Source organism: Scleropages formosus, chromosome 9 (genome assembly GCF_900964775.1).
Source record: "Scleropages formosus chromosome 9, fSclFor1.1, whole genome shotgun sequence".
Classification (NCBI taxonomy): Eukaryota; Metazoa; Chordata; class Actinopteri; order Osteoglossiformes; family Osteoglossidae; genus Scleropages; species Scleropages formosus.
The window spans coordinates 22,060,468-22,075,468 of NC_041814.1; the positions used below are offsets into that span (position 1 = coordinate 22,060,468).

General features: G+C 39.5%; 1 protein-coding gene across 2 annotated transcripts in view; it reads left to right on the plus strand.

Moving 5' to 3' along the window:
• Window positions 1-15,001, plus strand: part of LOC108935566 (catenin delta-2-like) — a 274,279-nt gene that overhangs the window by 106,030 nt on the left and 153,248 nt on the right. For both annotated transcript variants that reach the window (XM_018754302.2, XM_018754303.2), the window contains exon 4: window positions 14,389-14,423. In XM_018754302.2, the coding sequence (XP_018609818.1) occupies window positions 14,389-14,423 (35 nt within the window). The remainder of the gene's footprint in view (window positions 1-14,388; window positions 14,424-15,001) is intronic.

The window sequence follows — 15,001 nt, forward strand, 5'->3', positions numbered from 1 at the left end:
TTAGAGCACAAACCTGAAATCTTACAAACCTCAGATTTTAAGTTGCCGTGGATTATCTGAATGAATAAATTATAATAAAATTAAATGTTAATATAAAGATCACTGCTGCACCACCCAAAGCCACTTGTATTTGCATATAATAAGGAATAATCTGTTCTGAATAGTATGTTTGACTGAAATAGTTTCAGGTGAGATGTTCACTTATTGGCAAATTGCTCTTGAGAAGGGGTCTCTACAGTGACCTTCCTCTGTGTATTGACATCATCAAGGGCAACCAGACAAAATAATTGGTCTGAGTGTGGTCTCTGTGGACTGTGGCTGTGAGGGAGCCGGGCAGAGTAATGATTAGCTCGGTAAAGGTGTTTGTAGCACTGCTGAGGCGGCAGGATGCTGGAACATGGGCTGCTTTGATAGCCTGGCCCAGCTCTCTCGGAGCCCCACAGCCCTGCCTTAGGCAGCTCATCACCATGACTATCACAGTCACCATGTTGGGTTGAGCAAACATCTTGTGCAATGTTATTGGTGTTCACAATGGTTAAATTATATTAAGTATTACTATAATATTAAATTTGAGCATTGCCTAGCATTGCTTATTTTACTGTAGCAATGTTTCCTTAATTTCATCTTTATTATCATCTCCCCCCCCCCCCCCCCCTTGTACAACTTTTTTTGTATTCAGGAATGCTAAATGTTTATGTATATATATTGTCTGAAACCGCTTGTCCCAAGTGGGGTTGTGGCAAGCCGGCACCCAACCTGGCAACACAGGGCTTAAGGCTGGAGGGGGAGGGGACACACCCAAGACGGGACACCAGTCCGTCACATGGCACCCCAAGCGAGACTTGAACCGTAGACCCACCAGAGAGCAGGACCCGGTCAAGCCCACCGCGACCCCGCTCGGGACAAGCAGTTGTTGACGACTGATGGTTACTAAGCTTTGTAACAAGTTTATTAATTAAGAGCATTGTTTTTGGAAACATTCTCACTTTCCAGCTTTTATCCCCAAGTGCCTAAAACTTTTGCAGAGTCCTGTACATTTTAAAGAAACATTCAATTTTAAATTTTTAGTTGCTTTATTTAGTTACTGTGCCTGATCATCTTTTAATTTTTTTAAACTATAGCAGATTTAGGCATGATTAGAGTTGAAAAGGACCTGTCTGGAATGGGATTTCACTTTATTTTTACAGCTCATGCTATTGGTGTGTTTCCGAGTACTGTTGAACTTGAAGAGATAAATTATACAACCGATAATTCCAGACATGCTCAAGATAATTACTTGATTAGAGGCAGTCCCCGGATTACAAACGAGTGCCGTTCCTCAGTCTGTCTTTAAATCGGATGTTGATATAAGTCGCTGCCATTAGATATGGTTTGTGTCTAACATCAGTTTGTGAAAAGACTAGACGTGTTCTCATGGTCGGTCGATCGGCGAACTGAATAGAGATGAATATCCAAAATCGTGGTCGAGGGATGAGGCGAGCAGTCATTATCAAAGAGACGGGATTGGGGAACGGTGAGGGACAGGACTTGGAAGAGCAAAGCAAGGTAGGTTTGAGAATGCAGAGGAGACGGTTGTGTAGAGTGAGATTCCGCAACTGGCAAGAAGTGTCTTTTGTAACCGAGTGCTCCGATTTAAGCTGCTGGTTGAGGTGCAGGGCGTGGTTGTGACAACCACAGTATTTAAAAAAAAAAGAGAGAGAGAGAAAAAGAGAGTGAGCACGTGCGCTTGTGCAAAATATTAAAGAAACTTTAATGTTTGCTTTTTCAGTGTTCGTTGGCATTTCACGTTTCGCTTCATTATTTCCACTTTAGTTTCAGTCGTGATTGTTTTCCTTTTGTTTGATGCATCACCATCACTTGCATCACATTTACTCTTTGGTGCCATGGTTAGGAGGGTAAAAACAAAAAAAATTAGTTAAAGCCCAGCACAGCGAGACATTGTTAACAGCAACCTGGTCCGACTTAAAAGAAGGAAGTCTTTGTCCTACCGTGGACTCACACACCACACCCACGAGCCGACAATCAGCTGTAGATGCATAGTGTTTTGATGTACATTGCAAAGTAGTGGCCGTTTGTTTTTAGAATTGTTGTATGTAACTCGAATTTTTAATATAATAGGCTTTACGGGGGGGGGGGGGGTGGTTTGTAACTACAGGTTGTACGTAAGTCAAACCTTTGTAACCCCGGGACTGCCTGTGCTTAATTAATGATTACTGCAGCACATTAGTTAATATGGTTTAATCTATAGTTCCTTATTTTAACCAACAGTTTTATCTGAAGTAACTTAGTTTTACCCATTTGGACAGTTGGCTATTTTGCTATAGGAATTAATGCGGAGTACTTTGCTCAAGGCTATTAAAGTAGTACAATTCTTTCAGGATTTCAGATTACCTGCCGCCTAATTTTATTTATGTTTTTTGTGTCATCATAAAAATCACTGGCATCTTTGGATTCTGACTTTTAGAATGTTTCTTTTGTTTCTTCTACACTTTGCTATACACTATTTATTGTCACAGCCCATTAAATATCCGAATTTTAGCAGAATCAACAGGTACTGTTTTCAACTACTGAGAAACACATGTTTTTAATAACTCAGGCTGGTGCCAAACAGCCCAACAGATGTACATGTGGGATGAGAAAACAGGTGGTGTTGCAAGTGACAAACTGGACTTTTGACAAATCTTGGGAGAGGAACTACTGTTGAATGTTGTGTGAGGAAGATATTTGCTTGGGTAATTTTTCTATATATATATAAATAATATATGTATATAATTAAAATGCTATATGGTATATGCACAGCAAACAATGTAGGGCTAAATGGAAGCATCTGTATAAAGGCTTTGTAGGGTGCAACAGTGAATCAAGAAACCGTGTAGGGGAAACATATTCCCAGCGAGCAGGCCTCTTGCTGACAGGTTTAAAATGTTTTCTTCCGGTGGACTTACTAAAGCAAGGTGAAGGACGTCCACTCTTGTGCAGTTCAAGCGTGTGGTGTGGAGCCATGTCCGAGGCTGCCAGCATAAGCCAGGGGAATTGCTCAGCTGAGATTTCTTCATTGAAAGCGAGTGTTTGCCCTCGACAATTGAATTTTTGGAGTAGCCTGCCAAGCACAGACAAATGCAAGTAAGTGCATAGCTGCATACTGCAAAAAAAAAAAAAAAAAAAAAACTTTATTTTCCTTTTGTATAGACAGTCTTTTGTAAATATGATGAAAAAGGCCTTCCATGCGCTTCACTGTGGTGCTTTTCATTGAAATTGTGTTGCATGTGCAGCCTCCCCTTAGGCTCTTGGTTACACATCTTGTCACTGCTATTTAATTATAGACAGTCTAATTTCACACATTAAAATGAGGCAACAGGCATGGCAATCACTCATTATACTTGAGAAAATACCAAACACTCACATTTCTGGACAAGGTCCAGCGAAATGGAAATTCATTGCTTTTTATAGCACCCAAGGACAAATGGCATCTTAGCTTGATGGATCTCGTTATTTGGTATTGCACCTGTTTCTCTGCAAAGTTGAAATCTTGTCTATTTAATGGCCATCTGTGCCCAGTTTGTTTACTTGAATAATAAGCAATAAGCCATCATGATGCTTCCAGCCAGTCCTAAAGTCTCAAAGTTGTGGTTTAAGATGGAGAAGAAATGGTTCAAGAGGCTAAGTTTGCAGCTGCATGGCACAACAACCAGGCTAACATGACTTTGTGGGCCATCTCTGAAAGACGCCGTCTGCATTTGGAGCAAAAGCAGGCAGACTGGCAGCCGGTTTGCAGCCCACTTATCAATTGAAATCAACTGTAAAAGATGATTTACATAAGCTTTTTATTGTTCCCAGATGCACAAAAGCTGACTTTACGATTTGACTGACAATGCAGTATCATCATAAGGACAAGCTGTCACCCTGCCGATGAATAGAAGCTACAGTGTCGCTTTATGTAACCATCATAAATAATAGGAACAAAAAAAAGACAGGCTGATGTGCTGTAGTGTTTTTCCCTTCCTTTAAAAAATATGCCTTAACTAACATTTCATCTAAGGAATTTGCTTTCTACCATAGCAGGCTTTGTCAAAGTTGTTGTTTTTGCATAAAAGTTGTTATGAAGACTTGTATCACAGACTAAAGCAACCCAATAAGCTGTAAAATATCACTCGATGTTTAAAGACATGGTGCCTGAAAGCTTAATGAGGCATGTCCAAAATCCCAAGGCAAAGGAACTTTCAAAGCCAAAAAAACCACTGGAGTTCATTTGATTCCATTCTAGTTTTCCACAACCCTGCACTATTTCTGTATGCTCCATGTTTATTGATATGTTTTACTGGTACACAGAGGAATGCAAATCTGCAGCCTTTTTCCATCTACCTGCCCTGACAAACTGAAAACCCAAATAACCAATGCACCCCACCTCTCTTTCAATGAGCCTCCTCTATCCCTGTCTACATAAATATGTTGCATGTAGCAGACAAATAATGCTATTAAAAGGCTGGAAACCAAAACACGCAATGAATTTGCTTACACTGCATATCTTATCGTACATCACTGGCATAATTGCATGAACTTGGTCGTGCAGTCTAGTCTACACTTGAGCACAGTAGCTTCTGGTTAACTTTCAAGGGAGTTGTTTTATTTTTACTTTCGAAATTGTAAAGGCTTGAAAAAATAGGAAGACGCCTACGTGTTCACACACTAAAATGCATAAATTATGTGCCACTGCCTAAGGAACAAAAAAAAGAAGTTTGCTGCCTCTTGGATATTATAGTAGCATATACCAGGGAGAAGGAGTACCTATTTGAAGAACACTGGTAAATCCACCAGATTTGATTTAGTTCCCACAGGAAAAGTATACAAACTGAACAATGAACCATATACGTATACTGATCCAAAGGATTTTAGATTTATTTTAAAAATGGTGTCTTTATTGAATTTTAACATTGGAATGCAACGGAAAAATAACAAACTATGATAAACTTCAATAGAACACATTAAAGAAACATATTTATGACATCAGATTGTGTAGTTGCTATTCCTGCGTTCAACATTTCCTCTGATGATTTCCATAAATTTCCATTTGTCTGTGCATTGTTTGAGTGAACATTGCTTTGTTCATTTCCAGGGAACAGTTTTCGTGCAGAGTCTGAAACCTGGGGTATAAAAATGGACTCCGAAGACAGAGTTTTGAGAGTTTTTTGAAACATTTTGTGACAACCACGGCCCACACACATTGCCTTTTATGACAATTCCTTTTAAAGGAGTGATGGCAGGGAACTAAACGCTCTGGTGACAGCGGTACATAATACGTCCGGACAATATTCTTTTCTGATAGGAAGATGTTGCATTTGGCTTTTATGTTCCCTGCGTTTTATCACACATTGTGGCAGGGCCATCTGCCTGACATCAGTAATTCATAAGAGAAACATGATTTTTTTTCCCCCTTTTCTTGCCATCATAACAGTAGTGTATGTACGGTTATCTTTTGATGTCTGGACACATAAAGGGTTCTAAAGATGAATGCTGCTGCACTTCAAATCAGCTCAAATTCTACTTCCATTGAGTATGGAACCTTGCTGTGATTTCTTGTGTGGAGAGTCCAAAAGTTAATGCGAAAAGCATTGCCAAAAGTTTGGGCTGAAGTTGAGTTTCTCCACACAAACACGGGCTTTGTCACAGTGAGAGGACAGCCTTCCAGGAATGTAATTAAATTAATGAGCGAGCGGGAATAAGATTTGCATTTTAATTTTTATCTCCACTGTCAAGTCTGAAATGGTAACTTCCCCTGAGGTGTTTCCACAATGATATTGGAATTTTAAACGGCTTACACTTTTAAACAAGAAATCAACTTGAGCTTGAACTATGCTCCAGCCTACTATCTGTGTTGATTTTCAATAGGCCTGTGCGCTGAAGCACCTCACTCATGTTAAACCATGTTGCTCCTTATTAAGGTAGTCAGACAAGGTTCACTATTAAGTCGATGGTCACATATTGGCTTTCTACTTTGACTGTATGCCTCTTGACTATTAATATGTGTGCCCTAACAGTTCTTCCTGGTCACCTTGTACAGCTTGTGTTGCTTGTCATAATGACTTTTAAATCTGTGCTTGCTTAAAATATAATCTAATGCAAGATAAATTACAGTATATTGGCTACGAATAATTACCATATCAAGAACAGGGTCACTTGTTGTAACGTCATGTTCGAACCCTTCATTGATGTGGGTGTTTCAGGAGTATGCTCAGAATAGTCATACTTGAAAAAGAATATATTTCTCATATTGTTGATAGCTTAAAAATGAGATCACATTTTTTTAGACCACTTGTGTCATACATCTAATAATAGAAAATAATGTATTTTTACATAGGGGGGTGTGGTGGCGCAGTGGGTTGGACCGGGTCCTGCTCTCGGGTGGGTCTGGGGTTTGAGTTGCCCTTGGGGTTCCTTGTGACAGACTGGCATCCTGTCCTGGGTGTGTCCCCTCCTCCTCCAGCCTTCCGCCCTGAGTTACCAGGTTAGGCTCCAGTTCCCCGCGACCCTGAATGGGACAAGAGGTTCAGAATGTGTGTGGGTGCGTGCGTGTGTGTGTGTGTGTGTGTGTGTGTGTGTGTGTGTGTGTGTGTGTGTGTGTGTGTGTGTGTGTGTGTGTGTGTGTGTGTGTGTGTGTGTGTGTGTCTATATTTTTACATACTGTTGTACTTAACATATGGGGGTGCGGTGGCGCAGTGGGTTGGACCGCAGTCCTGCTCTCCGGTGGGTCTGGGGTTCAAGTCCCGCTTGGGGTGCCTTGCGGCGGACTGGCGTCCCGTCCTGGGTGTGTCCCCTTCCCCCTCCGGCCTTACGCCCTGTGTTGCCGGGTAGGCTCCGGTTCCCCGTGACCCCGTAAGGGACAAGCGGTTCTGAAAATGTGTGTGTGTGTGTGTGTGTGTTGTACTTAACTGTTTTCTTTTCTGCACTACATGCAGTCAGTTAGCAGAAATGGGTTGCAGAAAATCAGGCTTGGGGGGTAGGAGGCAGTGGCGCAGCAGGCTTGGCCGGGGCCTACTCTGTGGTGGGTTTGGGGTTTGAGCGTCGCCTGTGGTGCCTTGCAGCAGGCTGGCATCCCGTCCAGGGTGTGTCCCTTGCGCCCTGCGTCACTGGGTTAGGCTCTGGCTTGCCGCAACCCCTCTCAGGACAAGTGGATGTAGGTATAGTGTGTGTGTGAAGTCAGGCTGATTGAGGCTAAATGATTTGCAGACATACTTCTGAAAAGACTTTTTCCGAGGAAAATCTACTTTTGAAAGACTTTAACTCTTATAACACACCATATATTGCTACCTGATAAAACTGATATATAGCCAAGGTGGTAATTATCCACACAGGTGTAAGATAATCACATTTGACCATGTAGTGTGTCACATGGCTTTTTGCTCCTGCCAACTTCTTGGACTGAATAAAAATACCGACCAAACTTAACTTGACGTGCATGTCTTAGACATTGAGTTTTCCTTTAAAAAAAAAAAAGAAAAAGTTCAGTGGGAGTCAAGTTGGTAGGGGACGGTTTAGACTGAACACCACTTTAACAAGACAAGCACAGCAGTGTCTTGCCCTTGCATGCGCACACATACACTTTTGTATCTGAGTTGTACTCTCCCTTATTTTTCATGGCTAGATGGCAATGAATCTTTGGCTTTGTACAGTTAATAAATACATGTACCGGAAATACAATGAGTTTTTGTACAGTGAGTTTATACCATAGTATAACACTTATTTTAAAATAAGAGGTAAATATTTTATGAAAAAACACAAGTCCAAGAGCTTTAAAATTATTAGGTGGCTTTGATATCTAGGGAAGATAATATCTTACATTTCATAGTGTAACGGGATTCGAGTAAGCATTTCACTCTGAAAGACTGAGCCATCCAATCAGTGAATAGCCTTACAGTGCTATGACTTGGATATCTTATAGAAACTACAGCAGCAGAAAAGATCATAAACCATTGAAAGAATTACAGCGATGTACCATTTATCATGTTTGCAATGAACTGTAATAGGCTGTAATTATTTGTAAAAGTAAGTGTAATTTACTTCAGTGACAGTGATCTTCTAATATTATTAAAATGGTTAATTCAGCAGCATTCTTTGGAATCTTTAATGGCCAAAATGATCCAGAAATCTGTGGCACAAGTTATCTTCAACTAGACAAAGGTTTCCCATGGATCCCTTCTCCTCATCTCACTCCACCGGCAACTTACTCCAGGGCTGGTGGTACTGAAACCTTGCATACCGTCAAAAATCATGTACGACCACTTTACCATAGAAACGTTGTGACAAATGGTACCAATAGATACGATGCTAATGGTTCCTGCAATAATAAGTAATAATATCCATTTAATAATGATATACATGATAATGACCATTTTGAAGAATACAATGGAATTTCTTACAAATATGGAAAAATAAGAATCAGTTAAAAAAAGAATACCACTATGCACCGTACAGCTCTTTCCGTAATAGTAATATATGAGACAAAATGTATGAACTGTAAAATCAAGTTGCTTAGGGTAGTATCACAGATAACTTGTACAAGAGTTAACATGGGCTTATTAGCTCATTTGGCATTTGCCTCGAGTCCCGCTTGGGGTGCCTTGCAGTGTACTGGTGTCCTGTCCGTGCTGTGTCCCCTCCCCCTCCAGCCTTGCACCCTGTGTTGCTGGGTTAGGCTCCGGTTTGCTGCGACCCCGCTTCGGACAACTGCCTTACGCTCTTGTAACTATATGTTTTTTTTTTTTTTTTTTTTTTTTTTTTTTTTACACTTTGGATAGAAATGGTTTAGACAGATAACCAATTGTTGCTTTGCCAGTTGATTTCAAAATGCAAAAACTGAAATGATTAAGGTCATCTTGAGAGGAGACTTTTGTGTAATGTTAACACCTGCATTCCTAATAAGTTCAAAATTTGTCACCTCTTCAGGTGGTAAAACAGATAACACTGCTACTTTGTAGAGCATGAACAAAAATCTCAACAGGTTTTTTTTTTTTTTTTTTTTTCTCCCCACTTCTTCTGAAGCTAATTCCTTCCCAGTTGTTTTCCATTTAAACTCATTCTGTATTTTTTCATGTTACAAGAATATTTTTATTTTCAGGTTATTTTCCTGCTTTCTTTATCAAAAGAAAAGGACAGTTGTAACCATTTATACAGCACAGTTGCAAGTTTTACTGGAGTGATCCAAGCTAAGCACTTGGTTCAAAGATGCAATTGAAATTTAAATGGCCACTTTCAGGTCATAAGTCCATGTTCTTAGCTACTGTGCTACTAGCTGCCTCTGAAGCAGGAAGAGATTTGTATATATCGAAAACAGTAGTTATGTTCTGATATGCCAAGAATGTGGATTGTTTAGCATAGCACATAATGCGTTCCTCTTGGGTATGTACCCTCTATAACTACAAATTTAACTTGCTGACATTTTTCATCATGGTCAGCTTCATACAGTGTTTTCACACATCAGGCATAGCCAAGACGCATTCAGAAAGATCCCATTTTGTAACTAGGACTACATTAAATAAATTATTTAGATACCTTTTTGAACAGGCAAAAAATGAAGTGAAAATGCCAAAAAAGTAATTAAAAATATTTAACAGCATGAATAATGTCCTACACTGGGGAAATAATTTTATCTGAAAGAAGAGCTTATTATATCCCTTCCATACAGGGTCTCTGTGGTTGGTACAGTCTAGCTCATCTGAAGATGAATTATTTAAGCATTTATATAAGCCCATGCCTGCTCTGGCTGGATGTGTCTAACACAGGCTTCATGTACCTCAAATTTTTAATATACTCTAGTCAACCTGGTTTTCGTTAGCTACGAGGTTACTCTGTGTTTCACTGTTGATGTCCATATGTAAGGCATTTGGATGTTTGATTTAGACAGCTTTATTCTGAGGGAAAGGGGTGTGGTGATGCAGTGGGTTGGACCACAGTCTTGCTGTCTGGGGTTCGAGTCCCGCTTGGGGTACCTTGCGACGGACTGGCATCCCGTCCTGGGTGTGTCCCCTCCCCCTCTGGCCTTACGCCCTGTGTTGCCGGGTTAGGCTCCGGTTCCCCGTGACCCTGTATGGGACAAGCGGTTCTGAAAGTGTGTGTGTGTATTCTGAGGGAAGTCCTGCTTGTTATACATGTCTATGCAACAATTAGAAAAACAACCTGAAGGAACAAAATAGATTATACATCTGGTTAGCATCTACTGAGTAACTAAACTCAGAAGTCTTAATATCTTCTGTAACTGTTTTTTGTGTATATACTGCTGTAGACTTGTACAATTTCAAGCATGGGATCACCAGGCAGCCAGAGATGGAGGAGCATAGCAGTCTGGCTGGGGTGTAGCGAGTGATCAGGTCCTGTAGGTATCGGAGAGTAGATTCATTGATGGTCTTGTGGGCTGTAACCGAAGTCTTAAACTTGATACAGGCAGCAGCAGACAAAGGAAAGAAACAACAAAGAGTGGAGATACATAGGAACACTTTGACATGTCAAATAGAACTGCAGACACATTTGGATCATCTGGAGAGGCTCAATGATAGAGGCTGGAAGATCAGACAGGATGCTACCATGGCCTAGACCTGATCATCTAAGTCAGTTTAAAGTAGAACTGCAATGCAAAAAAAAAAAAGAAAGTCAGAGGTTAATATTGATTATGTTTTTGTAAAAGGCTTAACAAGCATATAAAATCCTTTACACACTTTGTAACCCATACCCAGTCCATTCTGTTGCGGACTGAGTAAAGGGAATCTGACCATGCCTGTGCTCTTATCTCAGTGTTCTCATTATTAGCCCTTTAGTTTTGCTGGGTGGTTTTTGTGAAGTGTCATGGACTCATTGTGTCCCATATTATAGGTGACATGGATTCAATGCATCATTTTAAACCTCTGCTGTAGCTCGTATTTAAGTGACTTCCCCAGGGCTAAAGGTTGAATGAATGCTTTCTCAGTCTAGCAACTGGTTGTTCCAGTTTCCTAAAGGCTGAAGAAAAGAGTTTTCAGAGCTAGTTCTTTTTTTCCCATAAAATCAACTTGTGGCTTGTTAAAGCCATGAGAACTGTATACACTGTTACCATTCTTCTTCTGTGTGGGGGTTCAGGGGGATAGTCTTCAGTAAATGCTACCTCATTGTTAGTGCCATCCAATTTGCGGGTAATTAATGAGACGCGTCTCACATTGAACATTGGGCTTCTCTAATCAGCTCCACCGGAAATAAGTTCAAGAAGGCAGAGTTCCCAAGAGACTTGGGCAACCGTCCGTGTTGAATAGTTCACACCTCAGAATGAGTTATCCAGGATACAGAGAAGCAGCCTTTCATTGGTGAGACTGCTACCATTAGATCTGGTGAATCAGAAATAATAGACTTGTATCGATATCATGCTGCATTTACAACTGATGAGCATTCTGCTGGAAATTTTAAAATCCAAACCTGAGTCATACATGTTCTTGTGGAAAACAATGAAACACTTGTTTGCCGTTCGGTAGGAGCAGACTTGTCAGAAATGGTGAGGAACTGGTTTCAGAGGCTGTGAACAAACCCAGCTCAGTGATTCCAGTAAAACTAAGGAGTCAGAGCCAAATTCAGAGGCAGGATGCACATGAATGGATTGATGGGGAAGTAACTGATTTCAGTAGTAGGAACCAGATGAGCTCAGTATCAGAAAGTAAGATTTTGTAAACTCGAAGGAAATGTTCAGAGACAAATTCCAAGAAGCTAAGTTCTGAGACAGGAGGAATCAATGTCAGAGTGAAGAAGGAATCATGTTTACTAGTCAAATAGAGTGGAGATGGAGGCAGAAGGAAACTAGGTTTGGAGGCCAAATCAAACTACATGCAGGGGAAAAACTCACTCTAAACCCCACTAAAATAGCTATTTATAACTGTCTTTTCTTACACTTGCTAATGAACTGTAATCCTTTATAAATGTACATGGTTTATGTTTTCATACATAAGGCTTTTGGGATATAATTATGCATTATGGAGATCTTTTGTCAAAATGTTCATTGTAGATGTTTTTTATTTGCATGTATGACAGCATTTACAGTAGTATAACTGCAGTCTGTACACATTTATGACTTTATGGTTGTCAGTCATATATTTTCAGTTTTAAGTATTACGGTTGCAGTTGTTTTGTTTTTCTATGAAAAACACCAAAAATGACAAAAGGCGTTAATTTGCAGTGTATCCTATAAAAAGTTTCTGAATCCATTTTCATGAATTCTTATCTGAGGAAGGAAATTGTGTTGCTAAAATTCTTTGCTCTGATAAAAAGACTTGTAGAATAATTCACTATAGAAACTTTTGGTGTGAAAATAAACAAATGAACAAGGTAAATATTGTTTGTGATGCTGCATTTCACATCCAGATGCATGTAAAATCAGTTCAGTTTATTCTGAAAAACATTTCACTATGCGCACTAGTAGTGACAAGAAATTTATCTTTACAATTTTAAACTTGAAAATGGTATTTTGGTCTGATGTTCTTCAGATTACTTCATTGCAATAATCTGCTGATGACATCCAGGTTTGCTTTAGACTGAATTTTTGTTGCCTGTTTGTAGATCTAATGCAATCCGATCATCTGCTTTGTCAACAAAGGATTTTCTCGTACCCAGGTCTGCAGCCTTAACCTGCATAACTGAGCTCGTAGCGTCTATCCTTGCTCTCGACTGATATTGTAATTTAATTAAACTCTTGCATATGGGGTTGTAATCCTGATATCACGATAAGGCTTTACACACAATTTATAATGTATTTGTTTAAGAAACATGCTTAGTAAAGCCTTCTCCTTCCTCTGGGTCAAAATGTTGAAAGGCATTATGGGGGATTTCCTGGGCCTCACGTTGCCTCTGCCGAGATCTTACATATAGGCATGACCTCAAAACAAGGGTTTGTTATCATCCTTCCCACTATTTTCATCTCCCACGTCCAAAGCCTTGATGGAGCCTGTGAGCTGTAAATATCTACTGTCACTCCAATGTCATTCCAGCTTTTCTCCTTGCTCTTTCTCCTTGATTAAATGCTTAATGGTTTCCTGGTACTAGATAAATTTTAAAAAATCCCCAAAATAAAGACTAAGATGGACATGGCAAAGATGAAAACCTGGGGCTTGCTGGGTTATTTTTACCATGTGGTGAAAATTTTTCTAGTTTCTTCTCTGTTGCGCTGCTGCTGTCTTCTCTGTATCTTTATTGTTCCATGCAGAAAAGGTGACAAATTGATACTCATAGGAAAATGCAGAGCTCCATTAACATGTGACGTTTTGTTTACCACTGCAATTTGTCTCTTCGGTGTAAGAAGTGACAGACTTACAGTGTGAATTGTCAGCCTCTCCAGAGAGGAAGATCAATGGGCCTGTTGGGTTGATTTAGCAGCAGCCGTTGTGCTGAGGGTGGCGGATGACCAGTTAACCCACTGATAACAGTCAGCCATTTTTCAGCACTTTGGGAACAATTAAATACAATTACTTAGAACACTGGGACAATCGATGTAATGTAGTAGATTATATCCATTTTTGATTACTCTTTGTGCCACATCTTAAATACTGTGTCATCTTGTGCCATTTGCTTATATCAACTTACCCGTTGTTCATCACCTTTTTAGTGAATCCGGTTATTTCCCATGTGTCCTTTTACATACAAGTTACAACAAGGAGGTAATATTCTTTATGTGAAAATAAAGGATAATCAATATGTCTATTGTGTGATGCACTAGATTTGACAGGACCAACAAAGATTATAACTGGCACAGTCATTGTTCAGTTTTATCCTTTCCACAACAACATTATTCCGTGCTTTTGAATTGAACAGTGAATGCATTGTTCTTTTTCTCAGACCATGACAATGAATTTTTGTTTCGTCTGTAGGGAAAAGATGCAATATTAATCATTCTGCTGACTAATATTACTTTCATAGTTAGCTACTGGTATTCTTCCTGACACTGGAGGTCTTATCAATCCCTGTTGAGACACTGCTTATTTGGCCTTAAGAAATAAAAACACTTTCTGGCAAGTTCAGTTAAGAATTCTGCAATGTGAGGGAAATACAAAATATAATTCATACTGATTCTTCAAAAGTGTTCGCTTGTAACTTTTTAGTTTGTATTTTGTCCATATTTGTAACTTAATGCCTTGATAGTCGGAGGGAACGGGACAAGATTAGAACGTCAGAGATATGCTGAACATAACATTTGCAACCAGTTCATATGTTCTGTATTTCTGTATTCACTGAATTAACATCTGCAATGTGGTAAACTTGTGCTCAACTGCAATACAAACACTGAACTTATGACTAACCTCTAGCGCTTATGATAGTGACCGATTCGGACGTTTACCTTCATGAAGGAGAGCTTTGCTTTATAACCAGAATCTTATCTGTACTTTGCAGTTCAGCTGAGGAGCAGTTTCGCTGGAATACTCAAGGTACCAATTTCCCTTTTTTATTTAAATTCATTTTTTTTTTTTTTTTCTGTTCTGCTGTATTATATTATGATTCTGCTTCAATTGCCTGTTTTTTGTAACAATTGTTAGAGGTGAAAAGGTACAGACTGGGCAATGGAGAGGAACTATACAAACAGTGGATTTTTGAAAATACGCTTTTTAAAATTTTATGTAGTAAAAAATAACCAATTTGTTGTCAGTATCTGTCAGGGAATATATGTATATATCAGCCTATCTATCAGAGGTAGGTAAGGTCAAAAGTAAAGAATGCGTCTAGGGAAAGTCTCTGGAAATATAACTCAGGGCAAGAGGTTGATGCATGTTGTATTCTTAAGACTTAACAGTATATAATTGCACTTTCTGAAGTGTTTACTAGTGTATCAACCAAGCAGTGACTCTTCACCTCTTCAAGCACTCATAAACTGATTTTTTTAAATAGAAAATGGTATTGGCTGAACTTACATTGGCTTACATTCATTCATTTAGCTAACTCTTTTTTTTCCAAAGCAACTTACAATGTTAAGCTGCCAACAGCCATTTACCTATTTATACAGCACAGT